The sequence below is a fragment of the Rhea pennata genome, chromosome 4 (assembly GCF_028389875.1).
Source record: "Rhea pennata isolate bPtePen1 chromosome 4, bPtePen1.pri, whole genome shotgun sequence".
NCBI classification, from domain to species: Eukaryota; Metazoa; Chordata; class Aves; order Rheiformes; family Rheidae; genus Rhea; species Rhea pennata.
Genome location: NC_084666.1, coordinates 10,612,989 through 10,625,536, shown reverse-complemented (window position 1 = coordinate 10,625,536; position 12,548 = coordinate 10,612,989). Strand labels below are relative to the sequence as shown.

At 34.8% G+C, this 12,548-nt stretch overlaps 1 protein-coding gene across 5 annotated transcripts in view; it reads right to left on the bottom strand.

The window, feature by feature from the left end:
* The window catches only part of RGS12 (regulator of G protein signaling 12), an 88,567-nt gene that overhangs the window by 50,956 nt on the left and 25,063 nt on the right, over positions 1–12,548 (bottom strand). For 3 of the 5 annotated variants that reach the window (XM_062575277.1, XM_062575278.1, XM_062575279.1), the window contains exon 3: positions 11,902–12,021. In XM_062575277.1, coding sequence (XP_062431261.1) covers positions 11,902–12,021 — 120 coding nt within the window. Of the gene's footprint in view, positions 1–1,894; positions 1,995–10,822; positions 10,866–11,901; positions 12,022–12,548 lie in introns of those variants that run through there. The other 2 variants (XM_062575281.1, XM_062575280.1) reach the window with 2 other exon arrangements.

Here is a 12,548-nt window from a genome sequence, read left to right as displayed (position 1 = left end):
CAGCTCTTAGTAACACAAATTCCTGAAGTACATTTAACGTTGGCAGAATGCACCATCAGCTCTGCCAGAAATCTTGAATCTCATCAAGTTTTTCTTTTTTTATTTCATGTCAAAGAAAGGAACAACTACTTGCATGAAAAGCAGAATAAAAGAATTTGTGAAGAATACTATTTAGATCAGTGATCCTAGTTACTAAAATAAAAGGCAAAAGAATCAAAGCTTATATACAAAGTAAGAAAACATTTAAATAAAATGGAATGATTTTTATTTCTAATTCTCTGTATTTCCAGTTAGCTCTCCAGATGTACTCTAGTCAAGTTTTCGTCTGCTCTTCAACAGCAAACAGACAGCATGCGTGCTACTGATTAAGACAGAGAAGATTCTCAGGTTCACAACACTGTGGTTTGTCTATATCAGCTTTCAAGATAAAAATCTTTGCTATTCCAAGGTGATAGTAACAAAAATATCTTTTAAGCTAAGCTATTTGGAATTTGTTCAGTTAAAAATAACCGAAATGCAAGCCATCTTTCTAAATATTAAGACTTCCAATACAATAAAGTCAGCAAAGAAACTCGATGCAAAGGGCTGCTCAGAGTGCCCCCTGCTGTCTCCCTAGAACTCCAAGGCTTTGATTTTTAAAGTATCGCGTTCAGGAAGATTTGCCACGCAGAAATCTACTCTAAAAGCAAATATTTAGTTCAGAAAGCTATATTTTAAACACTGAAAAAAGAATTCTGTACTCTGATTGTAAACTGATTATAAAAATATACTTCTTTCAAAAATCTTTTCTGAAAAAGGAAACATCACTACTTTTCTCGTTCTGTTGATCAACATTTCAAGATAAATGAATTCCTTCCGCTAATAAAAACATGCATCAACAGCATGCATAACTTGGCCACCCAGATGGAAGATGGCTTGCAGCCCAATAATAAATTAAAATTAAACTACCTATTAAGGAGGATATGATTAAGTACCAGATCACTCTCAGCCACTTCTGAATTCCCTACTACTGCAGTGGAGCTTCTAAGAGTCAATAGATTTTGAGGGAATCAATACAAAGCTGAACATGAAAGCTACTTCTTTTTAAACGAACAATGCATATATAACTTTAAGTCTTACAAATCTGTTTTTTCCAATTACATTCTAAACACACATACCGACTTTGCTGACACTTTGAGCATTAAAGAGAATGACACTTTGAGACATATGTAGATACATATACATGCATCTCAAAAGATGTATGCATATAAAGAATTAGACTGTCAAAATTTGGTAATACAACTAGGATCTTTACTTACAAAATGTGTGTTTTCTCAGCAACAAGAATTTAAAACAGGCCTGAAATCTTAATGCATCAGAAATTCTGTATTCTATAAATACTTTATATAGAAGTATGCTTATTTAATAACTCATACCATCTGGATTCTGTTTTGTTGGATAAAAATCCAGATGGAAGAAGAATTGCTTTAGCTGTACACCTTGAAAGAAACAATGTGACAATTAGAAGGTAACTTATAATTTTAGCTTGACATTCTTGCTTTATGGAAATATGTAGAGGCATAGTGAAAATTAAGTGACCTATTTATAAATAAAGTTGATTAGAGAAATATCATTGTATCAAGTATACTCCACATTTTAAAAACACTATAATGCAAAAGATATATTAAAATTTGGCGATAAAAATCACGTATTCTTAACTTCATAATAGAGCTTATATAGAAAGTCAACTTAAATACTTATACTTACAAACTTTGTCTCTTTAAAAACTCATTGACTCCTTAGAAGCACTAGTTATCATATTTCATTGCGAGAAGATTTCTTAGCTCGGAAGACTAGTCATTAAACCATATTCCTGTTTTCTGTTCACTTTAGACAAACAAAAGTTTATACTTACAGACACTTGATTATCAGTAAAAGTTTTCTCCATGTATAAATAGTTTAATAGCTCATTGTTAAGAAACAGCCCCTTCAACTTTATTATTAAGGTCCTTCTGAACACATATTTACTTCTTCAGAGTCCAGTAAAAAAATGAAGCTTCTCTGTCTGTTGCCCTATCAACACCTCTCCCATTCTCCTCCCCCCCAGCACATTCTCCGCCCTCAATACTGGTTTTGTATCTCCTCATCAAAAGGAACAGGCAGCTTTTAAAATGTTGTTTAGGCAGGTCCTGTGTAAAAACACAGCTTCTGTAAAGACAATAACACGCTGCTGAGGAATCTGCTAATGTAAAAAGCATTCAGTAAAGGCCTAGAGGACTCTGTCTTAAACATTTGTCCAAACTTGTTTAAGCATCGAGGCCACATCATTTTCTCCTCCGAAGTATTTTCATTTTTAATACATTCCTCTTTGATGACTATATTATCTGAATGATCTTGGTCATTTATCCTTATTAAAAATATTTAAAATATAATCTAAAATTACCTTTTTTTAAAAAAAAAAAAAAAAAAAAGGATGATTAAAATTAGTAAGACTCAGAGGAATTTTCTTTCAGTTTCTGGCATGCAGGTGCATGCCTCAGTATGATTACAATCACATGTATGCATATTATGCAATCTATTTCATCCCACCAAATGCTCCATGTTCTTTTGAGTAAGCAAAGCATTGGCATTTACAAGGTCTTGTTCCAGGTGAAACATGATTCTTGTAATTTTCGACACCGCACCTACTCTCCAGACAGACCAGCAGTATCTGTGTATTTTCAGAAAGGACTGCATACACTTTCTGCCCAACTAGTAAGTTTAAATACTATCATTTTGCAGATCTTTGGTCTAGAGGGCAAGAAGCAGGGCATCGGATATTTATTATATAGCTTTTAAGTATCAGAAGAAGAGATGAAATGCTTTGAGGATTTAATGTTTTGAGGAATAATGATGCTCATCTAGTAGAAGCGCCACAGGCAGCTCCCCCTCCCTTAAAAAAAAAAAAAAAAAAAAAAAAAGAATCACCAGACTGACAAGTTCATGAGGATTTATCCCATGGATCCCAACCAAAATCTCATCAGTTTAAGCATGGAACACAGGGTCAGAATCAATCAGTGCCTATAGTGCTATCACTTGCACCACATCTATTCTGTAACAACATTCTAGAAATACCACTCCAATTCATTCAATAAAGCTTTAATTCATTTCCTGACATTAGCCAGGTCTCATACGAAAACAAATGATTCCTTACTCCCATTAGCATGTGACATGACAAATAGACATATCAGGTAACAGAAACAGAAACAGGAGGGGAGGAACAGAGACACATGGGAAAAAAAAAAAAAAAAAAAGCAGTCACCAATTCCTTATCCCCACCCTGGAATTACATGAGCAATCTATTTTGCAGCAGAAGCTCTAACCAGTAAACATGTAAGTGCCATCTCCCTTGGAAAGTAGATACTGCAGACTTGTAGCAGAAGCAGTATATGCTCCCCAGAGTCCCCTTTAAAAAAGCCCCCTCTACACTGGCATTAGGAGGAACTATGTCAGTGAGCCCTTATTTTGCAAACAAAAAGTGGGCTGCATGCAAAGAGGAAGTATTAGACCGGCCATGGGAGAAAGACTAATGATCACAAGCAATAAAGCAAAACTAATGAAAGTGGAACGTAAAGGTCAATTAAATGAGAAAAGGAAAGGGGGGAAGGAAAACACAAATATATAATCAAGTAAAAAGTATGCGGGGATGTGACATTAAAAATTAGAAGTCAGAACACTAACTGAACAGACAATGACACAGGAAAAAATAAAAGGTAAGCAAGAGTTAAAAATGAGAAATAGTAAATACCATAAAGGCAAGATTTAAAATGGAAAGAAAAAAGAAAAACAGCTTAGTGAACATTAGGTTATATTGCATAGTTCAAATGGTCCCACCTCAAGAAAACACTTAATCATGGACTTAAGCCCACTTCTGTTGAGGAAAATATTTTAGAATATTATCTAATATTCTAAAAGATAGATAGTAGATACCCATGGATTTTAAACTCACATGCTAGTATAAGAAGAAAACTCTCCCTTTTGACAAATATGACCTGAGCACTAGTAGAGTAGATTATCTTGTACCAAGACAAAAGCACAACTGTGCACTGCACGGCACTCTCTTAATTAGGCAGGAATTGGATGCCACTGCTAATAAGGCTGGGAGTAAGGGAGTGCTAAACCATTTTTGCAACAATTAAAGGTAGCTCAGCTTCCTGTCTTTAGAATACAACCCATAATCCCACAGCCTTAGTAAGGAAAAGCAACGTCCATGTTTGACTCTAAGGATATAACAAGAGCCACATCAGTTCAGAACAAGGGTTTATCAAACCCAATATTCCCTTTCCAACTGTGGCCATGCATGGATGTCTAGTGAAGAACAGCACAGAGCAATGCATGGGATATTTACCTTGCTATACTCTCCTAAACTCCAGATATTCATAGTTCAGGAGATTACCTGAACCTGTCATGATTTGTCTCCTTAGCAATCCTCAGTAGCTCTCTTTTCCAAACTCATGTCCACTTTCTCTCTGAGGACATGCAGATTTCCTGCATCCACAGCACTCTGTGTTAAGACATTCCACACATCTACTTACCTGCTGCAGGAACAACCGTGTCCTTTTGTTTATTTTGCTCCTGGCTCCAACTCCCTCCACTTAATGGTGCCTACTTCTTTCCCAAAAGAGACATTGAGCAGTCAACCCCAGCTACTTTTTCTATACCACCCATGATTTTGTACTCTTTTCACCCCCTCATAAATCTTTTCTATTTCTAATAAATCCTAGTACATTTTTGAAATGGAGGTACCAGAACACAACATTCAAGGTGTCTGCAAATTACAGATTTATATGGTGGAATCATTATGGATTTTTTCCTCTATTCCTTCTGTAATAATTTGTAATATATGATTTTCTGAGTCATTGCTACTGTACTGAGCCAATGTTTTCATGCAACTGTCCTTTACAACTCAAAGGCCTCACTTCTGAGAGGAAATAGTCACCTCATAGACATTTATATCATTTTGTATATGAAACTAGGATTATTTTGCCCCATTTGCACCACTTTACATGTATCTACATACATTTTCACCTGCCAGTTCGTTGTTCAGCCATTCAGTCTCATAAAAAGCAGTCTGCTCTCATCTTCAGAGACTGCTCTTATCCTTATTACCTTGAATAGCTTCACCTCACTGCTCACTTTCCTGGGAGGAACATTGAAAAATGTTCTTTAATCAATAAGTAGAACAGAAGAAACTGAAGCAAGCTCCAGTCTTAAGCAGCAACTAATTATAGGTTTCAATAGTAGACTCCAGTGCTGTAAGGTAATATTCTGCCTTAATGTCAGGAGTTTAAAATGCCTCACATGAATTAGACAGAAGAGTGAAGAGTTTCAGTTCCTAGACAGCAAGTCTAATTTACCCAGAATACTTACTACGTGCCAAAGGTTTGGAGAAAGACAACCCTGAGAAGTTGCCCACCTCGTAAGAGTCATGATCCCGTGAGTACCAACCGTTGTCACTACCCAAAGAAATTGGAACCAAATGGATTGAGCCAAAACTAAGGTTTGGTAGTGTAGAAGAGAGTAAACAGTAAAATTTGCCCAAGTACAGTTGCTTTACCAACTGCGGTAACAGAAGACAAATGCTGTTATTCTCAGTGTCCGGTAAATCACTGTGTAACATTCTGGAAAGTATCTAGAAATATAGATCTCCAATTGACAGCAAACAATAGTTTACAACAACTGTGTTCATATGTTGACCAAGCCACCTTTGTCAGATACTTTACAAAACAGCATGACATGCATAAGAACTTACTGTAATAAATTTTATAACTGTAAGAAAACCTCTGATAACATATGTTGGTATAGTCTTTTTTAAATTATGGTACAGTAAAAACTAGCAGCAAAGGCTTACATACTAATGCCATTGCACAATCTGTGGAAAAATACATAAATGTATAATGCTAGCATTATTTTGTTCTTCTCTATGGAGTAACAATGGATGGAGTAAAGTGCTTGACAAAAAGACCGTATATGTTAAAGTTAAATGCTCCATAGAACACTGAAAAGATTATATTAAAAGATAGAGAACCAAATGTGGAAAAAGGATGTTCTTGGAAACCTTTAAGACACACTGAGAATGATGTCAGCAAAGCAAATCCTAAGGGATCACATATGCATCATCCAGAGCAAGATCAGGGCAACCTAGAGACAAACTGGCTATACCTGTATAGTCGACTAAATAGTGCCATAAGATACCGCATAGTTCCAAGGACAGCTGTCGATTTCTGGACACTGTCACACCATCAAGCTCTCCCAGCCTCTGAACGAAGTTGAGTGTATCCAAACTGCCTGTTGGGAACAGTGATGGTGCTATCTTCTAAAACATTTCCTGAAATTGTTTGTAAAATCATACTCCTTGGCCCAGGACAAAACCAGGCAAGTGGCAACTCTAACAATGTAACATGGTAACAAAGTAACAATATAAATGGTGGTATTCCAGTGCCCGTACCTGTGTCCTGGCACTGACTCATTTAGCAACACAGGTGTACCCACTATGCAGCACAGCAGGTAAAGAAGTCCAACCAAAGTACATTACCAAAGTAATGTAATGGTCAAAAGCCTGAATAGAACAGCACAAGACTAGAACACTTAGCAGAAACCACTGAATGCTTTAAAAGCCTTAATGATGATCCCCATGACCATATATGCAGTGGTAATTTAAGGAAAAGAAAACAGTATTTAATGTAAAGTCTGACTTGCATTAATTAAAGCTAGATATTATAGTCTGGCAAGTGTACTGTTTTAAAAGCTGACACCTAGTGGCACATTCCAAGAAACAGAACTTGTCCTTTACTGCTCCTCCAACAAGCAACCCCATACACTTTCTAAGAAAGGGAAAACTGAAACACAGACTCTAGAGACTGGTCACAGATAAGACTTCCAAACCAGCAAAGACAGCGGCTGGATTTTATTAGCATTCAGACTTCAGAATATCAGAATACGCTCAGTATATGAAAGAGGTATACTTCTTTAAGTAGGTATACTTCTTTAAAATGCTAACAATATGGAACAATCTCTGACATACTGGAAATGGAGACTTCATTCTTGCAGCATGCAAAGCAGCTTTGTTCCACAATTGGCCTTTTTTATACCTTCATAGAAAGCAGACTGTGGACAAAATTGTCAGTTGGAGAGCTACACTTGGCTATAAATTAGGACAAAATCCAGGGAAAAGATGCAAATTATCTATAATATTATATGCAAAAGTTACTAATTATATATTATTTTTAAATTTTATATTCACAATTGTAAGCTGAGAATTAAGAGGCTTCTTGATTTTAATTACATGATTATCATAGCAATAGTGCTGGAGTTGTGGCTATGATGATCTAAGAATGTTAGTGAAGAAAGTTTTTGTAGGGAGAATTAATACTTTTCATTAGATCAACTGACAGGGCATGAAAAGTCTGGAGCATGTTCAGCCATCCTTGTCTGATTTTACTGGTATACTAGTAGGTCTAATATAAGTTATTATGTCTCTCTGTAAGCTGTGTCTGACTATTTAAATCAGTCAAAGAAAGACAGGTACCCACTTAAAAATTCATTATTAAGTGAAATAAGTATTTAGGTTTTTTTGCCACCCACACATGCCAAAGCTAATATCCAGCAGAGACATGTCATTCATTAGTATAAAACCTCCACAGTGAGGAAACATGTTGTATGCTTCCAATTAACATATGAAATACAAGACAGGATGCCTCAGTGGAATTAACAAAAAAAAAAAAAGGCTAATACTAGTATATTAATAATGGTTATAAATAAAACAGAACATCCTAACAAAATTTCTTACACTGACTTTTAAAAGGAATATATGCTACATTTCAAATTTGAAAATATTACTGAAATTTTGAAAAACAACAGATGTTCTTTTTCATATTGCATATGGCTTTAAGATTTCCAAGACAGGAAGAAGACAACAAAAAAAAAAGTAGAAAGATATATCTTTTTTGTTCTGATATTTAGTTAGAAGAAATAATTGAAGGTTATCTTATTTTAAAAAGATTTTTAAATTAAAATAGTCTTTAAAAATACTCAAAAAGCCTGCCACTTGTTTGCTTAATACTCATGATGCTATTCTGCCCAACAAAGAAACACTAAAAGTGCAACCTCTTTGACATAGTGGAGAAAGATGTTGTCAGAATGATTTACAGGAAACTCTATAGCTTTCCAATGTTCTCCTTGGCTCCAAAATTGCCCAAATTTGTTGATTCTCACAGAATACTGAAATACTCCATTTTTACAAATTTTGAGAAAAACTAAAATATGACCGGAATAAGTTATAGTTGAAAGTGCTACAGGATATGGTTCCAAAACAGTTGATTGGAAAGGGGACTGCTCTGTTTAATCTAAATTTAAGAAAAGGCAGTGTTTCAGTTTCTGTAGTGTCCCACAGAGTCACCTTTAATGTGTTTATAAATCTATAAACAATGTTTTTGCCGGGATAGAAAATGAGAGTAAGGACACTTATCTGCAGGAAACAAAAATGAGAAGGAAAAAAAGGTATATATTCTCTTTTGAGTCCTAATATTAAATAAACTATGAAAAGTCCTATTCAGCTTAAGCTACACTTTGCAAATATGGACTAGTAGGTATGCTGTAAAGTAAAATTGGTGAAAATCACATATTTTTAACATGGTTGTTAACATGAAAAACTTCTAGATACACTCTTGCAAAGAAAATACAATTAAGAAATTTCAGGCAAATACTGAACATGCTAGTTTTACTGAATTCAGCTTCAACTTCCAAGATAATTATATTCAGTTCTGGTACGAGCTAGCATAATTTCCACAGTTCAGAATTATTGATAGGTTTGCAATTTATATATATAGTTATTTATTTATTTTGTGGGTTTTGAAGTATGTCCTGTAGCACAGTCTTAGCATAATTGCATCCATTAGTTTTACATTTTCATCCTATTTTGATCCCTACAGATTTTCAATAATCTCGTTTACAGGATCTATTAGTAAAAATAGCATCTGAAGGTTAATGCTACAAATTTTTGTATTTTCATCTGAGTATAATACAGCTTCTGCATGTAAGAGGAAAATACACAAGTGTGGCAACTATATCCTTATAAGGATACTGTCTGCCCATGTATGACCATAAAATATCTACCAAAAGAAAAGGTGAAATATTCTTTTGCAATCTTTTTTTCTTTCTTTCTTTCTTTTTTTTTTTTTTTTTTTTTTTTTGTTTTTTTTTACTTTTAATCAGTATACAGATGTATATATCGTTTAAAATAGTTTAAAAACAAAGAATCACAAAGAAATCACGCCACCTTATGGCAGAAGGCAGCAAAACTGACAGCTGGTATATCACATACTAGGAAAGGTTGCACTAACAGAACTTTCTGCAGCCCACTGAGCAAATGAATGGTATCCAGCATATGCCCAAAAAATAACCTTCAAGGAAGCAACTTATCTTGCCCAATTTACAAGACTAAGTTAGATCCTGACAGGAATCAAATCCACAAGCTTAGAAAGCATATTCATTTTAAACTCAGTGTTTGGACCATTACCTTATCCAGTCTACTAAGATAATTGGAAAGAAGACAAAAACAATTAAATACTGTATATAATATGTTCATGATCATTATTCCAAAGGTGGAGTCTCTAAGAATTTCCTGGCATTGTTATTTCCTCTTCCAGCAACCCTAAATAGATGCCCTGAAATAATCTAAACATGTGGTGACAACATTGTGTTCTACTACACTGAGCATAACAGTGCTCAGGAGCAGTGCTGCAGCAGCAACGTTAAAGTTAGAACCAAAATGGAAACACTTCAATACTTTTTTACTTTGACTTGTAAAGTTTTTGAAATTATTTTCTGAGTTGGTATTTTTCCTGGTGGAACTATATGAAAGCTACATGTCATTCTGCTATGGCATGCAGAGGAAACAAAAGACTGAACAAAGTAAAAGCAGCAAAAGATTAAGAGAACAGTCCACAGCCAAAAAGCTACATGTATAATGGCATTAATCTAAATACAATTTTTAAAACAGATTGTTCTGCTTCACCCAATTCATACCATAGCCTAAAATTTCAACTTCCCTAATCCAGAATTACACCTCCAATTATCAGGACACTGTGTAATGTAGAGAGTCTCTCAATCCTTTCTGTTGCTGCTACTCAATTTATATATATACTGAATATCGATTGGATTGCAAAGAGAGAAAAATGGAAATTTGAGTCCACTGACAATGGTATTTTTCTGAAATTAATGCAGGGTAAGTTCCAAGTCCCTATTTTAATGAACATTTAGGCAATGTAAAACAGCTCTTACAACAGAAATTAAACTATATCCAACCCATCAGTGTTCAAAACACTATCCCAGAATATGAGACGTGCACATAAATCTCTCTGAAATCTGAATTTGGTAGAATGAGATGTGAACCTTGTTTTTTTCTATCACACATGAATGACTACACTAGGCTCTAAGATATTCTAGAGGTCAGTTCTCTCTTATTATGACCAAAATTTTTGTCAAAACTGGTAACACATATCAACAACCTTTTTTAATTTAGAAGACTCATCATTTTCTAATGAAAAGAGAGGTAGCTAGGTAGTTCCCAAATGCCTCCATCTAAGGTATCTTGCTCTGTTAAAGTTATGGGCTTACTGTGTTGAATTCATGAGAGCAAAGAAGAAATGAAATAGTATTTTCCGTAATGAGAAAAAAAAAAAAAAAAAAAGGCAACAAGACACTTAAAAACTTCAGATAAGAAGAGAGAAATAGACCACAATGAAGGATGCTTGCTTTTTATTTCCTTTAAAATTTCTGAGACATAAATAATGACAGTTCCTACCTGCATTCCCTGAGTATGCCAGAAGCTCCTTCCGTATGTTCTATTCCCCCAAAACCCAATGGGCAGAGCTCCCCTCTTCTTTAATTCAGATTCAATGAAATGCTTTCCTTCCTACATTTTCCCATGACAGGAAGCTTAGAATACGTTTCTTTCCTCCTCCCATGTCAAATGCTTTTTATACTCCTCCTTCCCATTTACAGGAATCTGTGTACTGCATTCCCTCCCTTGCCAAAGAGCATTATAATACATATTACATGGTTTCTACGCCAAGAGCTTGGCACATATTTTTGTTTCTCCCCAACCACAAAGCTTCTTCTAGATAAGCATGATAAAAGGATAAGGAAAAAATCACTCCATTTTCCTTCCCATCACTACAGGAGAAAGCACACTTGAAAAGAAAATGTAATAAAGCTCTTAAAAAAACCAGCTTCCTCTAGCTGTTCGAAGAAGAGTCTCAGCTAAGCCAGGGGGTGGGGGGAGGCAGCTTTTTAAATTCAAAGATTCATTCCTCTTTTCCACCAAAAATCAGTAAGCTTTGGCTACCAATGTCCAGGCATCAACTGATATTTTAAAGTTTACCAGATGTGAAATAGCTCTAAAATATTACACTCAGAAAGACCCAAGATCACCATACCAATTACAAACACTGAGATTATTTTAAAGATTCCCTTTTCTCAACTTCTGACTTACAAGGAGAAAAAAAATTATCTGAGTATTTGAAAACAAGAACTCTTCCATATTCAGTAAGCGACATTCCTTAATAAGCTAGTTTAAGAGCCCTCACTTCATATTCAGGACCATCAACAAATTAAACCCCCCAAAATCTTCTCAACATAATGACTATTAGCTGAATGAAAGAATATGATGAACATTTGATTTCTTTGCTCATTAGTCCAAAGAACTAATTCAAACTGCATTGATTGCTTTGCATGAGTAAGTGTGATGGGTAACATGAAGTAAAATTCCCCAAGAATTAGTAATTCTACTATATTAGAGCTATTGCTTTCCTTCTGTTATTTATCATCAGTTTTAACTACTGTTCAGGACTTATTTCTAGGTTTTAAGAGAAAGTTAATTACCTCAAGGTCATCCAGTGAACGAGTAATACTAAATCGCTTAGATCTTCCAAATGATCTTCGAACAGAAGAACGTTGGGGAGGAGCCTGAGTTAATCCCAATGGATGTCCAAATTTTGCACCCTGAACAAAACAGAAAATACACGATTATTTTATTTGTATTTAATACATTACTTATCGTAGAGACAGCATCTGAATTTTAAACATCCTACTTTTGTCCAGCTTGACTGCATTGCTAGGTACAGAATTCCAAGGAGAGGGATTTGCAAACTGGTAACAGGATCCTAGTTTCAACGTAAATTAGTCACTTTCCACTTGAAATCAGCTATTCAAATCATTAAAGTTACAAAATGACTTTTCCAGACTAAAGACAAAGATCATGAATATTCAGCCTTAAGTTATTATACAAACATGAGTTGTCATGTTGCTAGTGTGTACAAATGTTACATGTAAGTACTAGTGGATAGAGCTTAATCAAAAGCAAGATAGTCCTAGCTTATTACTGTCCTAACTAGAAAATACTGATAATGACAAGATATTTGTCCTTTCTAGGATATTATCATTCTCAAATTCATTTCATTCAGCTTCTGTTGGATTTTTTTCTCCATGCTTTTAGAATTCCTACTTTCACTGCTCATATTTTTTTTATA